Below are 22,028 nucleotides of genomic sequence, written 5' to 3' on the forward strand. Positions count from 1 at the left end.
TTCCACTTGCGTGCTATGGAACCAGCTGTGCTAACAGGGAGGTTTAAGGTGTTTGTTAGGGCTCTGCAGCTTTGTCCATTTGAGTGTCGCTTAATAATGTTCTCCCTGAGAACTTTTGGAAGCTCCTTCACCTTCACCATGATTGCGGCTTAATAGATGGCAACATCTTCAGTTGATGTGTAATGGCACACCAAGCTGCAGTGGCCACATGTGTAGAGGACTTTGTTAGAATCCATTGTGTGCTGCCTTTTTAATACGGTAATAGTGTTTATATACACGTCGCTGCTGATTGGGTTTCACCTCTGACACGCCCATCAATCAAGCATCAAACAAGAGATAACCTATCTCAAAGCCTGCTGCACATTGTTTCACACCGTTTCGACAAACATGTCGTCCAACCTGGAAATCATAGCACAACGTTTTGGGATCAGTCCCAAACTGAGATCTGCCTGATGGCAGAAACCTTTTTCATATAAATATGGATGCAGTTTTAATGTTCAGGGTGAATATAAATAAAACAGGTCAGAGTTTGTCATCTTTACAATATCTCTCGTCATGTACTCCCCTCTGGTTTCAAGCCCTCTATACACTCTTTTAAATATATAACTGTCTTGCTTTCTTGTTTTGCAAATAAATCAATCAACCTTTATATTCACTCAAATATGTTAAGGGGTGACTTGTTTCAATGTAGCTGAGCATTTACAACATTAAAGAGATTGAAAAAGAAATTGAAATTAAATTTAATCAGGTTAAACTTAAATGTGTAACGGTTGAGGCAAGGAGGCAGGATGCAAATGCGAGTTGCTTTTATTCAAATTAGAGTCAGAGTCCAGAATCTGAGTAGAAGAAGATTGAAAAACAGACAAGTCCTTGACAAAAACAAACAAGAAGAAAGCAAACGAGAGACAAGGAAACTTCCACAAATACATCCACAGTGCAACACAAAGACTGAACAAACACAGGGGTATAAATACACTGAGGGAAAATAAGAAACACCTGGGACTAATGAGGGGCGGAGCACAGACAGGTGGAGCAGATAACAAGGGGGCCGGACCAGGGAGGAGACACAGAACAACAAAAGCACATGGTATAAGAAAACAAAAAGGCACATGGCTACAACAGAGGGGAAGAAACAGACACTCAGAGGGACAAAGGAAGAATCCGTGACAAAATGAATAAAACTACGTAAACATATTAATGGAAAAAAGTTTTTTAAGAAAGGAGAAATACAAAATAAAAAAAAATAAACCAGTTAATAAGATTTCAATATAAAACGTATATATATGAAATGTTTAAAACAGTCAAGTAAGAGGATTATAAAAGGTAATAAAAATAAATACAATAATATTATTAGTAATAATATAATAATAAAATGAAATAAAAAAGAGAAAGGAAAAGTTAAACTCAACTAAAAGAGGAACAGACTGTTACAAGTGACTGATAATTGATCATTTATTTGTTTGTCATGCTGTCTGGCCTACTTTTTGCTCTTTTCAGGAACAAAAGTGGGAGCATATTTTGGGTGGAGTATCCCTTTAACTCCACACACATCTCATTAAAGCAGGCCTGGGGTTTTGATAGCATGAAAGTATGCTAAGCATGCTATTGATGGCTTCCTTCAGCGTCGCAGCTGGCAATGGCCTCAGACATTCCAAGTGGTACAGTGGGACGGATCTTGACCCGGTATATGTAATCCTAGTAGGCCTGGACGTGCGCGAGAGAGGGTAGCACTGCAGCACCGGCCAAAAAGACCCAAAAACAAGCGATCTCTGCATGTACATGTTTCCAGCCAGGGCAGAAATGGAGCCTAAATGAAGCTATTTAAGGTGTTTTGCTTCCAAAAGCACTTCTGAGAGATGGAGAACGCAAACAGAGCTCAGAAATATCTGAGAGATTGAAGCGAGGCTTTTACATCTGTGAGCGCTTGAGCCTAAAGCCTCCAGGGAAATCACGTAAACACAGAGAGGATTAGGGGCACAGCAGTCAGTGCCAACGCTGTGGCCAGAGAGCCAAGAAACAGTCCAGATTCTTTCTCTGCTTTCAGCGTCCTTCTTTCTACATCTTTGTGTTTCTTTTCATATATAAATGTATGTCTCTCTCCCGTTCTCTCTCTCTCTCTCTCTCTAGGACTGCAGTAAGAGCAGAACTCGTACACAGTGGTGAGCTGTGACTGTCAGAGACTTCAGTTTGGGACAAAAGTGTCAAAACTAAATAAAAAAAAACTGACCTCTGTGGGATGCCCCATGCCCTATGGGTCATACCCTAAGGGGTTTCTGAACACTTATGCACATTAACATTTTTGGCAGTTTTAGATTTACATCTTAAGCTTATAAAAATTATATATCTCTGCTGTCGGGACAAAACCTTTATCTCCATTTTTTGTTGTTTTTCAGTTTTTGGTGTAATTTGAAAATCCCTGTTGCCCATATATATATATGACATACATATATATATATGATATACACCGATCAGGCATAACATTCTGACCACCTCCTTGTTTCTACACTCATTATCCATTTTATCAGCTCCACTTACTATATAGGTGCACTTTGTAGTTCTACAGTTACAGACTGTAGTCCATCTGTTTCTCTGATACTTTGTTAGCCCCCTTTTACCCTGTTCTTCAGTGGTCAGGACCCCCATGGACCCTCACAGAGCAGGTACTATTTGGGTGGTGGATCATTCTCAGCACTGCAGTAACACTGACGCAGTGGTGGTGGTGTGTTAGTGTGTGTTGTGCTGGTACGAGTGGATCAGACACAGCAGTGCTGATTGCTGTGGGATGGGATATGCAAATCAGCTCGTTACATGGCAACCAGTTACTGTTTATTAAGTCATCGGCAGTGTGTTTTGTACAGTCGTGTCTGCCCATGTTGCCAGACACGGATCACATGCATAGTGACTGGATGGGAAGGGGTTTTGGTTGTACTGGGAGGGGTTTTGGTTGTACTGGGAGGAGTTTCGGTTGTACTGGGAGGGGTTTTGGTTGTACTGGGAGGAGTTGTATTTTCAATTGTACTGGGAGGAGTTTCAGTTGTACTGGGAGGAGTTTCAGTTGTACTGGGAGGGGTTTTGGTTGTACTGGGAGAGGTTTTGGTTGTACTGGGAGCAGTTTCAGTTGTACTGGGAGGAGTTTCGGTTGTACTGAGAGGGTTTTCATTTGTACAGGGAGGGGTTTGGTTTGTACTGGGAGAGGTGTTGGTTGTACTGGGAGGAGTTTTGGTTGTATTGGGAGGGGTTTCATTTGTACTGGGAGGGGTTTTGGTTTGTACTGGGAAGGGTTCCTGAAGTGGTTTGAGTGATGAGATTTGTATCTGTTTTAAATGCGTCTTGGCTGCGTTTACACTTGCGTTTTTATGTGGCCTCATCCAGATATATTCCTGATACTCAAGAAGTGACCAGGTGTAAACAGAGTCTCTGTGTCTTCAGTCCCATAACGATTAGTAAGTGCTGTTGAAGGAGAGGTGATGTAACTCAGTGGTAAACATGATCTTATCCCACCTTTTTTGGAACGTATTGCAGGCATCAAATTTGGAATGAGCATATATTTACAAATAAACAATTAAGTTCAGCATTTCACAAACTGTCCCAGCTGTTTTGGAACTGAGTGATTGATATGCACATTGCTGCCTTCTTCAATATCAGTGTTGCAAAGGCAAAGCTACTCAACTTGCTTCTTGCTATTGCATCAAGAGTCCTGTACGGCATGCTGTAATGAACACACCAAGAGACCACAGATTAAAGACAAAACGATGATTAAAATGAAAAGGCCACTGATATGAAAGTGGTAGCGACTTTGATGATCAATTACAGCGAGAATAAAAGCTGTACAGTGTTATCTCTCCATCAACATGTGGGAAACATCATGCTCTCCAGCCATTAGAGCTATTACTGTAACAGTAACAGTCACATTCCCACCATTAAAACACAGACACAAACACAAACAGCAGTTTTATGTTATAGTGCAGGGGTCATCAACCGGTGGGCTGCGGTCCAGATGGAGACGCTGCAGACTGTGGACTGAACCAAGCACAAAATTATGTAGCAAAAACGGTCGTATTTCTGTAGCAGCTCCATAATACAGTTGATCCAATCACATCCATTTATATAAACAACTTACAGCTCATCAGAACAGAGGCTACAAACAGAGATCAGATCGGAAAGAGAATCATTTCACATATTTTCATAGATTATTAATTTTATTTACTATATCTGGCCTGAGTAGTGAAGCGTCAGTTTTCAAAACACTTTGAATTTACCCATCAACAAAATCCGGTTCTGAGGATAAATAAAATAAACACAAAGCTGAGCCTGACACACTTATTAAGAATAACCTTTTTTATTATTTGTAATTTTAATTGCTGCGTCTGATCCACTCACACCAGCGCAACACACACTAACACACCACCACCACGTCAGTGTTACTGCAGTGCTGAGAATGATCCACCACCCAAATAGTACCTGCTCTGTGAGGGTCCATGGGGGTCCTGACCACTGAAGAACAGGGTAAAAGGGGGCTAACAAAGTATCAGAGAAACAGATGGACTACAGTCTGTAACTGTAGAACTACAAAGTGCACCTATATAGTAAGTGGAGCTGATAAAATGGACAATGAGCGTAGAAACAAGGAGGTGGTCAGAATGTTATGCCTGATTGGTGTATGTAAGTTTATGTTTGAGTACTTCTGGCGTGTCGGTGTATATCTATTCCCATATGTGTATAAACGTGTAAGACAGATTGTTGTATTTACATGAGAGCAGGTATTGCATTAAATGGTAAGAGGTAGTTTACAACACAGTGAGTATAGACAACTAGGAGTACCAGCAGTGTTTACAGTCTAAGATCATAGTGAGAGTGTCATCACAGTAGCAGGTTATGATGTACTGCACAGTGTGTATTAACAGGAGAGGTGATATAGTGATGACAGACAGCTGGAGATCAGCAGCTCTGCAGGGCGCTAACTGAAACATCACCTGAGGCTGTTACTATGAATATGATTGTATTTTGTCTGTCAGTTTATCTGATAACCCCTCTGCTACCTTCTCTTTCCACATGCAGATGTGAGTCAGTGTGCGAGTAACCCGTGTCTGAACGGCGGTACCTGTGTGGAGGGAGTGAACCAGTACAAGTGCACCTGCCCGCACAACTGGACCGGGAGCCGCTGTCAGCACCAGACTCAGACAGGTGAGTCTGCAGTGTTTGTAGAGGAGCACACACAACCTAACACGGGTTAAAATGCATCATAGATTTCATACAGTGCTGTGCAAAACTTAGAGACCCCTCGTTTATTTCATTTCCAGTTAGAACGGTCATTAAGTATAAGTTATTTATTTTTCAGTTTCAGGAAAAAAGCAGAAAATGTATCTAACAGAAAATGATTATATCGCTGTTGTCGGAGGAAAACCACGTATCTCCATTTTTGACGTTTTTTAGTTTTTGACATAATTTGAAAATGCCTGTTGCACTTTACTTTGTATGTAAATTTCATGAAGAATGGACCAAAAGAAACGGCCCAAAATGACTTGGAAAAAACTCTGGTTCCATTGACTTACATTAAAAGTAAAGTATGTTTTTTCCTTCTCCTGTAAAGTTACCATTTTGGAGATACGAGGTTTTCTTCTGACGACAGCGACATATATATATATATATAGATATGTTGTGAGTTACTCTATACTTCCAGCTTTTTTTCTTTACAGGAGACTCACTTTCAGTTCCTCAAAGAATCTGCAGACACACCTCCAAAGTTCAGTCTTAGAAGCTGGTTGATCATTTTCTGAAGTAATCAAACACATTCAGTGGTGTTGAGGTCTGGACTCTGGGGTGGTCAGTCCATCGTTCAGCTTCTTTGTTTGATGTGTCCGTCTCCTTTTCTCAGTGAGGTTCTTCTTGACAGCTACACATCCTTTCAGACCCACAGTTCTGAGTTTAACACAGTTTAACACCCCAAGGTTAGGGTTGGAAAGCTCATAGAATATTGAATTGTTTTGAATCAACTGACCCCCCTCTTAACAAATAGGGTTCTTCAAGGGTTCTTTAGTAAAGAAAATGGTTCTATGCTTGACATCATAACAACAGAAGAAAGAGCCCTTTTCAAAAAGGTGCTATATAGAACCATCTACAGCACGTTCTCCATCAGTCTGAAGAACACTTTCACCATGCAAAAGACCCTTTAATCATGCAAAGGGTTCTTGGCTCTATATAGAACCACTTTCTTTACTAAAGAACCCTTGAAGAAACATCTTTTGTAAGAGTGATGGGCAAAGTTGCAAGATACTCCACATTTGGCTGAATTGTTCACAGACAACAGGTGCAAGAAACAAAATCACGCTGTTATTTGTGACAGAGATGTTTAAGTTGCTTATATTGTACAAAAAAAGATTAATCTTCTTCAGACATTTTTAAAAATTGCTTAGTGAAAGCCAAACTGTGTTGGTTGAGCCCCAGGCGCTCCTACATGTCATAGTCGTTCCTCAGTGTTAGGCTGCTTTGACAGTGTTTCTCAGCTCCAGTGCTGGAGGCTCACTTACTGCACAGTTTTATGTTTTTCTGCTCTAACATGATTCATCTGAAAAGGGTTAGGGTTAGTGAAAATGAGCTAATGACACAGCTGCAGGAAACTACAGGCCTGGAATTGAGAAACACTAGCTTAAAGGATTATATCTTCCAAAATCGCTTAAAATTTGAAGCTGTTTTATTGGTAACAATAATTAAAAGCTTATGCATTGGGATCATTAAAGTGGAGCTGTGTTCATTTTTCAAAATATCTGTATAGTTCAGTGTGTGAGATATAGTCAGTGATTCAGAGTGGTTTGGTGTGAAATGGTTCAGATGTCTTTACAGTGGTGCTGATAGGAACCAGGGGTCGCCATGACTACAACACAGATATAGACATTTTATTTACTATCCAGAACCACCAGTGAACCTACACGAGTCTTCTGAGTTTATATGGAATGTTGATGATGGAAAATAGTGTTAAATCCCCTGCATGTGTTTTATAAAATCTATTTTAGGGGAACCTTCTTAAAACTATCATAAAACAGTGTCTCAGTCATCAGGCAGTGAATTCATAACCATTTCATGTAGGAACTTTCTGTGAGGGAGCTTTTAGAGGTGGACGTCTGGTTCCTATCACCACCACTGTGAACAGTTCTGACTCAGTAAGTTTCTCTAGAACAGAGCGATTCACACCAAACCGCTCTGAACCGCTCTGTTTAAATATCTTAAATGTTGTATTATGTAGAAATTTTGAAAATTTGGAGGAATTTCACTTCAATAGTTTCTCAGTGCAACCAAAAGCTACAGTGAAAGCTCTTGGTTTAATCTTGGATGCTAGTTTATCATTTGAGTCCTATTTGTAATGCACTACTGAAACCCACACTAAACCCTACAGGATGCTGAGAAATGAGTTTCATAACTACTAGATTGTTCACTACTGCACTCTTAGCAAAAAGGATTCTACGTACTACCAAAAAAGGGTTCTTTGGCTTATAACAATAGTGGAACCCTTTTTGGCGCTACACAGAACCCTTTTGAAAAAGGTTCTACATAGAATCATCTACAGCACATTCTCTATCAGTCTGGTATGGAATGGAATGTTGATGATGGAAAACAGTGGAAAATCTGAAATAATACGTTTTCTTTGGGGACTATTTTGCCTCACAGCGCCCTGCATGTATCCCTCCACCATGAATGGAGTTTAAGTTCTCTAAACTATCATAAAACAGGGTTTCAGTCATCAGGCAGTGAATTCATAACCATTTCATGTAGGAACTTTCTGTGAGGGAGCTTTTAGAGGTGGACGTCTGGTTCCTATCACCACCACTGTGAACAGTTCTGACTCTGTAAGTTTCTCTAGAACAGAGCGTTTCACACCAAACCGCTCTGAATGGCTCTGTTTTCCTCATAATGATTTAATTAAGCAGATTTTTTTTTTAATCAGTGGAATTCCGATTTTAGCACGTAGATGGCATCTAGTCCCAACTTGCTTTCATGCATGATGAAGCATGATAGTATTTTTGGTTAAAGTTTCCCTTTTATCTGATTCCAAGGAAACAGATGCCACAATTTGTCACCAATTTGTATGTTTGCCTGTTCTGTGTTGTGCTAGATGTGCGTGTAATTTGCGTGTAATAAGCCTCCAGCAAATACAAATCGCTTTACAAACAACGTGTCATCTGGTTGAATTCACTGATTAGTGGCGAATGTTTCTGAGCAGGGTAATAATTGGAAAATGCTGAAAGGCTTTAGTAAATCGTCCCATGTGTTCTTCAGTCAGGGTACACTGTTGTCCTGTCCATTGTCTGATGCATGGGCATGGGAACCGTTTATACTATGTGGCCAAAAGTTTGTGGACACCTGACGACCACACCTATATGAACATGTTGGACATCCCATTCCAAAACCATGGGCATTAATATGGAGTTGCCCCCCTTTGCGACTATAACAGCTTCCACACTTCTGGGAAGCTTTTCACAAGATGTCTGTGGGAATTTGTGTCCAGTCATCCAGAACAGTATTTGTGAGGTCAGACACTGATGTTGGACGAGAGGGTCTGGCTCACAATCGACATTCCAGTTCATCCCAAAGGTGTTCAGTGGGGTTAAGGTCAGGGCTCTGTGAGGACCACTGGAGTTCCTCCACACCAAATTGGTCACTCCATGTCTTTATGGAGCTGCTTTGTGCTCAGGGGCTCAGTCATGCTGGAACAGGAAAGGCTCTTCCCCAAACTGCTGACACAAAGCTGGAAGCAGATAACTGTGTAAAATGTCTTTGTGCTGCAGCATCAACATCACCCTTCACTGGAACTGAGAGCCCAAACCCTGAAAAACAGCCCCGCCCATCATCCCTCCTCCACCACACTTTACTGTTGGCTCTGCATTCCGGTAGGTAACGTTCTCCTGACCTCCACCAAACCCAGATTCATCATCAGACTGACAGATAGAGAAGCTGATTCATCTCTCCAGAGAACACGTTTCCACTGATCCAGAGTCCAGTGGAGGCGCTTTACACCTCTCCAGTCGACGCTTGGCATTGCGCATAGTGATCTTAGGCTTGTGTGCAGTTGCTCAGCCATGGAAACCCATTTCATGAAGGTCATCATGTACAGTTGTTGTGCTGAGGCAGTTTGGAACTCTGTAGTGAGTGATGCAACAGAGGATAGGTGATTTTTAGGTGAGTTTGTGTGGTCTACCACTTTGTGGCTGAGCTGTTGTTGCTCCCATTTCACAATATTAGCACTTACAGTTGTCTGGGGCAGATCTAGAAGGACTGACATTTCACCAACTGGCTTGTGGCAGAGGTGGCATCCTATGACAGTGCCATGTTTGAAGTCACTGAGCTCTTCAGTACGACCCGTTCTACTGCCACTGTTTGCCTGTGGAGACTGCAAGTGCTTGATATTATACACCTGAACTCAATAACTAAGAGTGTCCACATACTTTTGGCCATAAAATATATGTGCAGGAGGATCTTGCATAAATGTATTTATTAATTTGTTTGTTTAGTTACTTTTACCTTTTTTAATTTGCAGTGTACCATGGAAACACAGAGTAATAACACAGAGTCAGAGTTTACATTAACAAGACAAAAGACAATTAGTGTTTATATGCCAGGCTGTACACATAATCCCATTTTCCAGTCTCTGGACAAAAGCCAGCTTTTCCACACCTTGGATCTCTGTTACTCTCTCAATCCATTGCTGTTTTTTGGAAGGTCATATTACCAACCATCTTCTTCTTGTGGGCTTTTTTGGCAGCGGCTAAGAAAAACCTGAAAGGGGAATTCCACTGATTTTTCAAAATCTCTGCATAATTAAATGCTTAAGATGTAAACAGAGTCATTCAGAGTGGTTTGGTGTGAAACGCTCTGTTTTAGAGAAACTTACAGAGTCAGAACTGTTCACAGTGGTGGTGATAGGAACCAGACGTCCACCTCTAAAAGCTCCCTCACAGAAAGTTACTACATGAAATGCTTATGAATTCACTGCCTGATGACTGAGACGTCATTTTACGATAGTTTTGAGATCAAGTATAACTATAAAATAGGATTATGTGACCACTGGTTCCCCTCACCACCACTGTAAAGAAATTTCTCTAAAATTCTCTAAAATAAAAAGTCTATAATAAACCATTTCACACCAAACCTCTCTCAATGACTCTGTTTACATCTCAACCACTGAATTATGAAAAACAATGACCAAAATCCTCTTTTAAAGTGTCCCCTCCAGTTTCCAAATCACTCATATTTCCTTGTTTTGGTGCGTGCATGTCCGTGACTCTGTATGTGTCTGTTTGTTTGTGTGCTCAGCTCCTCCGGAGTGGAGCGTGGTGAACGATCCGGCGTTCAGCCGGAAGCCCCGCTGTGCTAAAGTGGACCGAGCGCAGCACTGCAGCTGTGACGCTGGCTTCCACATGAGCGGCACCTCGGACAGCAGCATCTGCCAGGGTAACGTCCACCGCCGGCCACACTAACCAGCTGATACAGAGCAGACCAGGGAGAAACTGTCTGTCACTGTGTGCTACATGTCACAGCACATCAATCATAAACAGTAACATTCTTAAAGTGATAGTTTCATGGTAAAGGCCGAAACTTAAAGGAACAGCCTGCAAAAAAATCGAATATACTAAAATGTAGCCAGTCAAGCGAGTTGCTAGGATCAGGATTGTAGGGCCTATACAGGTGTAGTGCTCGTGCGTTTGGGCGTCACGCATCCCTCAGTCTCTGACTCTCACTCGGACTCCATCTCCCAGAATCCTCAGGGAAATTACATGACTCCTGCGACCTCTGAACTGCCTTCATGCTCCACTCAGCACTCTCACTCTCCCGAATACTAATTTGATTCACCTGTTTCATAGGTCATGTGACATCTTTAGCTTATAAGCTCAGGCTTTAGTACAGAAAGGTTGCGAAGTATTGTATCGTTCTCGACCTACTGGGCGTTCTGTTGTATATCAGCTTTTCTGTTTATGACCGTTTTGCCTGTTTTTCTCGACTGTCTTTTGCCTAACCCTTTGGATTGTCTGCCTTTTGTTCTCTCACCGTTTTTTGACCTTTTGGACCGTCTTCTGGAATTTGCCCTTTTGCCTCGCCCTTCGGATTGCTCTGCCGATTGTTATGTTTTTGATCTGGTTGTATTTTTTGGTTTTGACCCACGCCTGCTTTTTGACTACGAACCTGTTTCACGTTTCCCTCAGTAAAGCCTCTCTTGATAATTTTTACCGCAAGCATCTGACTCATTCTGTGCTGTTACACTGGGACTGACCGCACACACTGTTTTGGTACAGAGTTTGCTCAAACATGATTTCTTCCCCATAGGATATTAATGGTGCAATGCTGAGAAAATTCAACTCTAATATTGCCACAATTTATGTCACAAAGGGCATCTCTCACTCCCCCATAGACATTACATACAAATTACATTCATACTAGCACATATAGATACTCACATAATAGCAACCACCTGGGATACCTTAGCAAAACTTAGCAACCAGCTGGAGTAGCATAGCAATGACCAAGCAACACCTTAGCAACCCCCTTAATACCACATCAACACCTTAGCAGCCTCCTAGGATACCAGGCAACAGCTAGACAATCACCTAAGAGTCCAATGCAGAGGGTTAGCAACAACCGAGCAACCACCTAGTATAGAAAAGGCTCAGCAACACCTTAGCAGCTACCTGTGATACCATAGCAACGGTCTTGCAACACCTTAACAACTCCCTAGATACAAAAGCAACACCTTAGCAACCAATTGGGATACAAAAGCAACAGCCTAGCAACACCTTATCAACTGCCTAGGATTCTGTAGCAGTGGCCTACCGACACTTTAGCAACCACCTGGGATACCATAGTTACAGCATAGCAACACCTTAGCAACCACCTGAGATTTCATAGCAATGGCCTAGCAACTCCTTAGCAACTGCCTAGGATTCTGTAGCAGTGCCCTAGCAACACTTTAGCAACCACCTGGGATAACAGAGCAACAGCCCAGCAACACCTTAGCAACCACCTGGAATAACATATCAACACCTTAGCAACAGCCTAGCCACACCTTAGCAGCCGCCACGGATTTCATAGCAATTGCCTAGCAACAGCCAAGCAACACCTCAGCAACCACCTGGGATTTCATAGCAACAGCAAGCCAACTTAAAGTTGGTTCACAAACCTCCCCCTCCTAGTTTGTTCATGTTTAGGGTACTAAGTCTATTTGAGATTACTTAAAGGGAACGTCCACTCATTTTTCCAGATTTTTGCATAATTCAATCATGAACTTAATCAGAGTGGTTTGATGTGAAATGGGTCATCAAAGAGAAACTTCCAGTTCCTATCACTGCGAACAATAAAGACTCTAGAACAGGTGAGCACCAGATACTATCAGGTGAGCACCAGATACTATCAGGTGAGCACCAGGTACTATCAAGTGAGCACTAGATACTATGTGATTAGCACCTGATACTATGTGGTGAGTACCAGATGCTATCAGGTGAGCACCCAATACTATCAGGTGAGCACCCAATACTATCAAGTGAGCACCAGAAACTATATGGTGAGCACCCGATTCCATCTAGTAAGCACCTGATAGTATGTGGTGAGCACTCGATACTAGCAGGTGAGCACACAGTACTATCAAGTGAGCACCATATACTATGTGGTGAGCACCAGATGCTATCGGGTGAGCACCCAATACTATCAAGTGAGCACCAGAAACTATATGGTGAGCACCAGATACTATGTGGTGAGCACCATCTAGTAAGCACCTGATACTATGTGGTGAGCACTCGATACTATCAGGTGAGCACCCAGTACTAGCAAGTGAGCACCATATACTATGTGGTGAGCACCAGATGCTATCAGGTGAGCACCCAATACTATCAGGTGAGCACCAGAAACTATATGGTGAGCACCAGATACTATGTGGTGAGCACCCGATACCATCTAGTGAGCACCCAATACTATCAAGTGAGCACCAGATATAGATATGAGCACCAAAATAGATATATACATAAACAGTGTCAGTGTTCACTGGCGACAGGTGGCACAAGAACAAATAAAGCTACTTAAAGATGCCAACATTTAGCTATATCTCTCTATATATAAAGAACAAATTGGTAAATTATTAAAGTTCTTATAGCTGTCTGAACAAATAAGCTCACCTCGCTTTATTTGTTCTTGTGCCCCCTGTCGTGACTCTAAAAAGTCAGAAATGTCTTCTTCCATGACGGAATGATGAAGGATAACAAGCACAGCCAGTGTACAGAGTAGTGGTCTGTGAAGTCATGATACTATGGAGCCCAATGACCACTGACACAGTTTATGGATATACAGATGCACACACACACACTTTGGTTTTTCTCACCATAGTATCTGGTGCTCACCACATGGTATCGGGTGCTCACCTGATAGTATCTAGTGCTCACTTGATAATAATGGGTGCTCACCTGATAGTATCTGGTGCTCACCACATAGTGTCTGGTGCTCACTTGATAATACTGGGTGCTCACCTGATAGTATCTGGTGCTCACCTGATAGTATCAGGTGATCACCACATAGTATCTGGTGCTCACTGGATAGTACTGGGTGCTCACCTAAAAGTATCTGGTGCGCACCAGATATTTACCTAAAAAAATACACAATGTTTCTTCAGGGGCTCCGTATGATCTAGTACGTATGTGTTAAGAGGTAAACTGTGTACGTTTGATTTGATCTCTTTAATACTTGCTTATGGAAAGTGGTGGAAAAACTGAAAGGAATATTTTTGAGCCACCTGAGCAGCTTTTTAAAAGCTGGTTGTCTCCACAGCTTTGAGGTCCCCAGTGTTCCTGTGCAGTATTTTTCCGAGGTCAAGGTCCATGACGACCAATAAGCCGTTAAATGCTCTGGCTGGAGGCCCCAGACACACAGACCGAACACATGAGTGGAGGGGAAGGGCTAAAATCCCCTCCCTGCTCTCATTCTTCCACCATTCTTTCTGTTTTTTCTTCCTTTCTGTTTATTTTTTATGCCTTTTCAGACCTTCTGCTTCATTCTTTCAGTCATTTCACTTCATTTTCCAGCCCATCTGTCTCTCTCTCTCTCTCTCTCTCTCTCTCTCTCTCTCTCTCTCTCTCTCTCTCTCTCCTACTGTTCCTCTTGAATGTGTCTCTCATTGTGTTTTCTTTTTGTCAGGCTTGAATGAAAACAGTTTGGTCATGTTGTCATTGGTTTTCTTCTCTCTCTCTCTCTCCCTCTCTCTCTCTGCAGATGTGAACGAGTGCGAGGTGTATAAAGCAGACAGCGGTGGGCTCCTGTGTGCCCATGTTTGTGTGAACATTCCAGGCTCGTATCGCTGCTCCTGCCCCGGCGGCTACAAGCTGCTTGCAGATGGCAGGAGCTGTGAGGGTGAGTTGCACCAGGGCAGATTATTAGTGGGCGGTAGGGCCAAATGTTTATATTCGGCTCAGTTTAATTCAATTAAACTTTATTGTCATTGTCATACAGGGTTGTACAGTATAACAAAACACATATAGTGTGTGTATACACTGATCAGGCATAACATTCTGACCACCTCCTTGTTTCTACGCTCATTTTATCAGCTCCACTTACTATATAGGTGCACTTTGTAGTTCTACAGTTACAGACTGTAGTCCATCTGTTTCTCTGATACTTTGTTAGCCCCCTTTTAACCTGTTCTTCAGTGGTCAGGACCCCCATGGACCCTCACAGAGCAGGTACTATTTGGGTGGTGGATCATTCTCAGCACTGCAGTAACACTGATGTGGTGGTGGTGTGTGATTCTCAGATCTGTCAGTCTGATGATGAATCTGGGTTTGGTGGAGGTCAGGAGAACGTTACCTACCAGAATATAGAGCCAACAGTACAGTTTGGTGGAGGAGGGATGATGGGCTGGGCTGTTTTTCAGGGTTTGGGCTCTCAGTTCCAGTGAAGGGTGATGTTGATGTTACAGCACAAAGACATTTTACACAGTTATCTGCTTCCAGCTTTGTGTCAGCAGTTTGGGGAAGAGCCTTTCCTGTTCCAGCATGACTGAGCCTCTGTGCACAAAGCAGCTCCATAAAGACAGGGAGTGACCAGTTTGGTGTGGAGGAACTCCAGTGGTCCTCACAGAGCCCTGACCTCAACCCCACTGAACACCTTTGGGATGAACTTGAACAGAGATTGTGAGCCAGACCCTCTCGTCCAACATCAGTGTCTGACCTCACAAATGCTCTTTTGATTGAATGGACACAAATTCCCACAGACACTCCAAAAGCTTGTAGAAAGCTTCCCAGAAGAGTGGAGACTGTTATAGCTGCAAAGGGGGACCAACTCCATATTAATGTTCCAGTAAGCTCATATAAGTGACACTTTTGGACATATAGTGTATATATTCATATAAAACCTTTTTAGATCCTTAAGTAACCCTATTGTAGGTTAAAAGTGGTTTATTATTCTGGGATGTCCCTATAGTTTTTAAAAAGAAGCATTTTTAAGAACCAAAATAAATCTACTCTTATGGACACCTCAGAAAAAAACACCACTCCAGTCGACGCTTGGCATTGCACATAGTGATCTTAGGCTTGTGTGCAGCTGCTCAGCCACGGAAACCCATTTCATGAAGGTCATGATGCGCAGTTCTTGTGCTGATGTTGCTTCCAGAGGCAGTTTGGAACTCTGTAGTTAGTGATACAACAGGGGAATCAAAGAACTGATACGCTGCTCTTCGTTGTGTATTTGGTTCAGCATGTTCCTCAACAACACATGACATCACCTTCCTCTTGTGGGCATGAAACACTTGAATAGGCCGAACGCAAATGCCCAGCTGAACGGTCCCATCAGTCCTCCTCACTCTCCTCTCTCTGTTCCTCCCTCTCTCATGCCTGCGCTACTCCAGATGTGGATGAGTGTCTTACGCAACAGCATAACTGCAGCCGTGGCACCACCTGTGTCAACACCGGCGGAGGCTTCCAGTGCGTGAACCCCGAGTGCCCGCGCTCGCACGGAAACGTCAGCTACGTCAAGACCTCGCCTTTGTGAGTGCCAGCACACACGCCCAGGCACAGTGCAGCAACGCGCTGACCAAACACACTGTTTTAGAACACTGTTTGGATGTTCTCCTTACACTGAGCGCTGAGACTGCTTCATTATAGACTTCTGTTTCCAATAAGAAGGATTTGCGTCTTTTCTGGCCAGATTGTTAAAATTCTACATAAAGCTAAAGCTAATGTCTAAATTAGACGTAAGGTTTTATCCTTGTCTCTAAAAGGGGAGTTCCACCATTTTTCAAAATTTCATTGTCTTTCGGAGTGGTTTGGTGTGAAATGGTTCAGATGTCTTTACAGTGGTGGTGATAGGAACCAGGGGTCACCATGACTACAACACAAATATAGACATTTTATTTACTATCCAGAACCACCAGTGAACCTACACAAGTCTTCTGAGTTTATATGGAATGTTGATGATGGAAAATAGTGTTAAATCCCCTGCATGTGTTTTATAAAATCTATTTTCGGGGAAAACTTCTTAAAAATATAATGAAACAGTGTCTCAGTCATCAGGCAGTGAATTCATAACCATTTCATGTAGGAACTTTCTGTGAGGGAGCTTTTAGAGGTGGACGTCTGGTTCCTATCACCACCACTGTGAACAGTTCTGACTCTGTAAGTTTTGTCTAGAACAGAGCGTTTCACACCAAACCACTCTGAACGACTCTGTTTAAATATCTTAAATGTTGTATTATGTAGAAATTTGGAAATTTGGAGGAATTTCACTTCAATAGTTTCTCAGTGCAACCAAAAGCTACAGTGAAAGCTCTTGGTTTAACCTTGGATGCTAGTTTATCATTTGAGTCCTATTTGTAATGCACTACTGAAACCCACACTAAACCCTACAGGATGCTGAGAAATGAGTTTCATAACTACTAGATTGTTCACTACTGCACTCTTAGCAAAAAGGATTCTACGTACAACCAAAAAAGGGTTCTTTGGCTTATAACAATAGTGGAACCCTTTTTGGTGCTACACAAAACCCTTCTACATAGAATCATCTACAGCACATTCTCTATCAGTCTGAAGAACCTTTTCATGATGCAAAGAACTCTTTAGGGTTCTTTGAGTGTTCATGGTTCTATATAGAAGCATTTTCTTTACTGAAGAACCCTTGAAGAACCATCTTTTTAAAGAGTGGGTTCAGTTAATTCAAAACAATTCTATGTTAGAGTGTAGATTGATGTGTTACTGGCTGGTTTCTCTGCCGTCTCTCTAAATCAGCTTTAACTAGTTCAGAGTGTGGCAGCCGTGTTCCTGTGCTCACCAGGAAAAGATGGTTTGAGTGTATTACTCCAGTGTTCCTCAGTTTACAAGGGCTTTTTCTTAAGTTCAGCCAGGTTATGATTATGGTGTTTATAGCAGTGTTTCTCACTTCATAGTGGGCTGTTAATGAGCTGGTTAGATGGATCAGGTGTGTTGGGAGCTGAGAAAACACTAAAAAAGCAGTGCAGTTGGCCTCCACATATGGAAAAAATATATTCCGAATGAATTATCCATCTATCTATCCATCATCTAAACCGCTTATCCTTCTGGGTCGCGGTGGGGTGCTGGAGCCTATCCCAGCTGTCCGAATGAATTAATTAAATTTAATATATTTTTGCAATGTATGAAAATGCCAAAAAGCATTTGTTTATATATATATATATATCCAAAATGCTAACTTTACAGGAGAATGAAAAAACCTAGTTTACTTTTAATGTAAGTCAATGGAACCAGACGTCTTTTTAAGTAATTTTAGGCCGTTTGTTTTGGTCCATTCATCATGAACTTTACACACAATGTAAAGGACAATAGTTATTTTCAAATTATGCCAAAAACTGAAAAATGACAAAAATGGAGATACAAGGTTTCTTCCAACAGAAGTGATATATATATATATATATATATATATATATTTGTTATGCTCTGTGATGGACTGGTGACCTGTCGAGGGTGTGTCCCACCTTCTGCTTGAAGTTAGGACAGTATTCAGGAGATTTAGTCTAGTTAGGATGTTTGTGTGATACTGTTTTATGATCAATACCTACAACACTCGCTTTTGTCCTGTTAAAGCTTCATTTGATCAGATTTAAAATGAAGATACTGGAACACAAATTCATTTCTAAAGGTATCAGACAGTGAAGAGCATCAGACAGGATTTAGGATGTTTTCATACATTTTCAAATAAATTTGATTTATTTCTGTGTGGTACATTTCTGTGTGTAATATTTCCCCATACATTTTAAAATAACTGTGTTTTAAAATATATTTGGTTAATATGGCAAAATATTCTGAAATACATTTTAGTGTTTGGAATGTGTTTCAGCATCGACTGCAGTGTATTTGAAATGTATTTCAAATATATAAAAACATATGTCCATATATATTTTTTATATAGGTCCAGGACCAGAGTTGAGAAACACTGGTTTAAAGGGCTCTGTATAATTAATATAAAAGCCCATATCTACCACTGTAAAAATATAGCCATTTAATAAGTCATCATAATGATAGAGTTTCTATAATTATGACTTACTGTCTCATAATTTTGACCTAGAATCTCATAATTATGGCTTATCTCATAATAATGACAGCATCTGATAGTGATGAGAACATTTTCTCATTATTATGAGACACTAAGTCATTATAATGATGTGCGAAAGTGAGGATTTCCATGATGTGGCCCTTAAAAGCTCTTAATGGCTGAGCTTTGTTGTATTTTACTGAATTTTTTAAGCATGATAGTCCAGACCACTCCACTCAGCTGAGGCTGCTTTACTGCAAACTGCTAGCATCTCTTCCAGCTCAGTGTGTGGAAGATCTTTTTCTTACGGAGCTGCTAAACTCCGGAACAGCATTCCAGAGAATATTAGGAAGGTGTTTTTAAATCCAGATTAAAGACGTGATTGTTTAGGCTGGCATATGCTGAGATGTGCTTTGGCTCATTTTCTCCTGTTTGTAGTTGGTGGTATTTTTCATTTAGATCTTTGTATTTTCATCTTTCTAATGTTTTCCTGATTTTCCTGTGTAAAACGCTTTTTGTCACTAAAACTAAAAGTGCTATACAGTAACAGTAAAGATTTACTGTTATTATTTATATTATTTTTCTGCAATATCTTGCATAACAGAGCATTGCAGGGACACAGCAGTGGTGGTGAAAGCTAGCAGAACTAAGTAGTTTGCACTGTCCAGCCAAATGCAGTCATTATTCTTCCTAATGTGGAATTTCTGTGCTTATTTATTATATAAGCAAGCAATTAGTCCGACTCAGCGGATGGTCGGATGTTTGTTGTGGCTGAGTACATGTGAGAAAGAGAGCTGCTGGAGTTCAGCCTTTCATCCACACATTCCTTTTCTTCTTCTATACATTCCAGCCTATTTGTAGTTGATCAATTAGTTTGGCATGTATGACGCTTTCAAAATGCCGTAGCATCTTATATCAGATTAAAATACTTCCCTGCTGGGCTCTTAGCTAATCGAGTGAATTTGGGCTAAGGAGAACACTGTGTATATTTGACTTTTGGATTATTGCTTTAAAGGGGAAGTACACAGAATTATACGAATTTCTGCATAGTTGAGTGTGTGAGATGTAAACAGAGTGATTCAGAGTGGTTTGGTGTGAAATGGTTCAGATGTCTTTACAGTGGTGGTGATAGGAACCAGGGGTCGCCATGACTACAACACAAATATAGACATTTTATTTACTATCCAGAACCACCAGTGAACCTACACGAGTCTTCTGAGTTTATATGGAATGTTGATGATGGAAAATAGTGGAAAATCTGGAATAATAAGTTTTCTTTGGGGACTATTTTGCCTCACAGCACCCTGCATATTATGTATCCCTCCACCATGAATGGAGTTTAAGTTGTCAGAACTATTATAAAACAGTGTCTCAGTCATCAGGCTGTGAATTCATAACCATTTCATGTAGTAACTTTCTGTGAGGGAGCTTTTAGAGGTGGACGCCTGGTTCCTATCACCACCACTGTGAACAGTTCTGACTCTCTAGAACGGAGTGTTTCACCCCAAACCACTCTGAAAGACTCTGTTTACATCTTAAGCCTTTAAATAGTGAGAGATTTTGAAAAACTGGTGGAATTGCCCTTTAACTGAAGCATTTTTCCTTCTGCAGCCAGTGTGAGAGAAACCCCTGCCCCATGGAGAGTCGTTCCTGCCCGCAGGCGCCAAAAACGGTCTCCTACCACTACATCTCACTGCCCTCCAACCTGCGGACCCCAGCCACCCTGTTCCGCATGGCCACCGCTGCCGCGCCGGGCCGCTCCGGCCCAGACAGCCTGCGCTTCGGCATCGCCGGAGGGGGAGACGCGCGGAGCCTCTTCGCCATGCAGCGCTCGGACCGCCAGACCGGCGAACTGATCCTGGTCCAGCCGCTGGTCGGGCCGCAGGAGCTCAGCGTGGACGTGGACATGGCGGAATATTCGGACCGCACCTTCCAGGCCAAACACTTGGCCCGAGTCCACGTGCTGGTCTCTCCCTATGAGTTCTAAGGAGAACTTTATCAGCCCTGCTGTTGTATTGGGTGTTCAAGCATTCAGCAAGTTGAAGAGCAGTTAAAGGAACATTTTACCCCAAAATGCAATCAAGACTGTTTATGAGCGAAAACCTGTGGGGACCAGTGAGCATGATCTCATTAGCATCATACCCACTGGCCTCAGCATCTCTCATTCATTACTGTGTTTCAGGGGCGTAGCCAAGGGGGGCCGATATACGAAAACTCCATTCAAATTAGATCACACACACCTTCATCATGAGCACATTCAGATAGTATTCGAATGATGTCACTCTTGTCACCACCACCATATTGTTAACATACCACCGGTCAGCTCAGTGACAGTGAAGACAGCTGTGCTTGTAGAGCCACTGTTTGCACAGTGTTAGTGAATAAAGCATCCTGACAGACCAAATATACCCATGATGAGCTGCTGCTTCATGGCTGTAGCAACAACAGTAACAGAAACCTAAACGCTCTGAGCTTTTGTAGATTTTACAGTGTCCTGGCTGTCCGACGCCGTGAGGGCAAAGAAGGAGAAACCTTCAGAGAGAATAAACAGGAGAAACTTTCAGCATCTCCTCAAAACACTACCTGAATCTGCTGTCATCAGTCTCAAGTCAAGTTTCAAGTGACATTGATTGATGATTGACTTTCACAGTCTAACCATTTACACTATATTGCCAAAAGTATTCAGTCACCTATCCAAATCACTGAATTCAGGTGTTCCAATCACTTCCATGGCCACAGGTATATAAAACCAAGCACCTAGGCCTGCAGACTGCTTCTACAGACATTAGTGAAAGAATGTGTCGCTCTCAGGAGCTCAGTGAACTCCAGCGTGGTACCGTGATAGGATGCAACCTGTGCAACAAGTTCAGTTGTGAAATTTCCTCACTACTAAATATTCCACAGTCAACTGTCAGTGGGATTATAACAAAGTGGAAGCGATTTGGAACGACAGCAACTCAGCCACGAAGTGGTCGGCCAGGTAAAATGACAGAGCGGGGTCAGCGGATGCTGAGGCGCATAGTGCGCAGAGGTCACCAACTTTCTGTAGAGTCAATCACTACAGACCTCCAAACTTCATGTGGCCTTCAGATCAGCTCAAGAACAGCGTAGAGAGCTTCATGGAATGGGTTTCCATAGCTGAGCAGCTGCATCCAAGCCTTACAGCACCAAGCGCAGTACAAAGTGTTGAATGCAGTGGTCTAAAGCGCCGCCACTGGACTCTAGAGCAGTGGAGACATGTTCTCTGGAGTGACCAATCACGCTTCTCCGTCTGGCAATCCGATGGACGAGTCTGGGTTTGGCAGTTGCCAGGAGACGGCACTTGTCTGACTGTATTGTGCCGAGTGTAAAGTTTGGTGGAGGGGGGATTCTGGTGTGGGGTTGTGTTTCAGGAGTTGGGCTCGGCCCCTTAGTTCCAGTGAAAGGAACTCTTAATGCTTCAGCACCAAGAGATTTTGGACAATTTCATGCTCCCAACTCTGTGGGAACAGTTTGGGGACGGCCCC

General features: G+C 42.2%; 1 protein-coding gene across 2 annotated transcripts in view; it reads left to right on the forward strand.

The window, feature by feature from the left end:
* Window positions 1-20,731, forward strand: part of LOC118810093 (fibulin-7) — a 40,981-nt gene extending 20,250 nt beyond the window's left edge. Inside the window, exons 4-8 of one of the 2 annotated variants that reach the window (XM_036573627.1) lie at window positions 5,059-5,184; window positions 10,306-10,443; window positions 14,239-14,376; window positions 15,869-16,007; window positions 20,134-20,731. In XM_036573627.1, the coding sequence (XP_036429520.1) occupies window positions 5,059-5,184; window positions 10,306-10,443; window positions 14,239-14,376; window positions 15,869-16,007; window positions 20,134-20,509 (917 nt within the window). In that variant the 3' untranslated portion in view covers window positions 20,510-20,731. The remainder of the gene's footprint in view (window positions 1-5,058; window positions 5,185-10,305; window positions 10,444-14,238; window positions 14,377-15,868; window positions 16,008-20,133) is intronic. The other variant, XM_036573628.1, reaches the window with a different exon arrangement.
* Window positions 20,732-22,028: the final 1,297 nt, after the last annotated feature.

The sequence above is a fragment of the Colossoma macropomum genome, unplaced genomic scaffold (assembly GCF_904425465.1).
Source record: "Colossoma macropomum unplaced genomic scaffold, Colossoma_macropomum, whole genome shotgun sequence".
Lineage (NCBI taxonomy): Eukaryota > Metazoa > Chordata > Actinopteri > Characiformes > Serrasalmidae > Colossoma > Colossoma macropomum.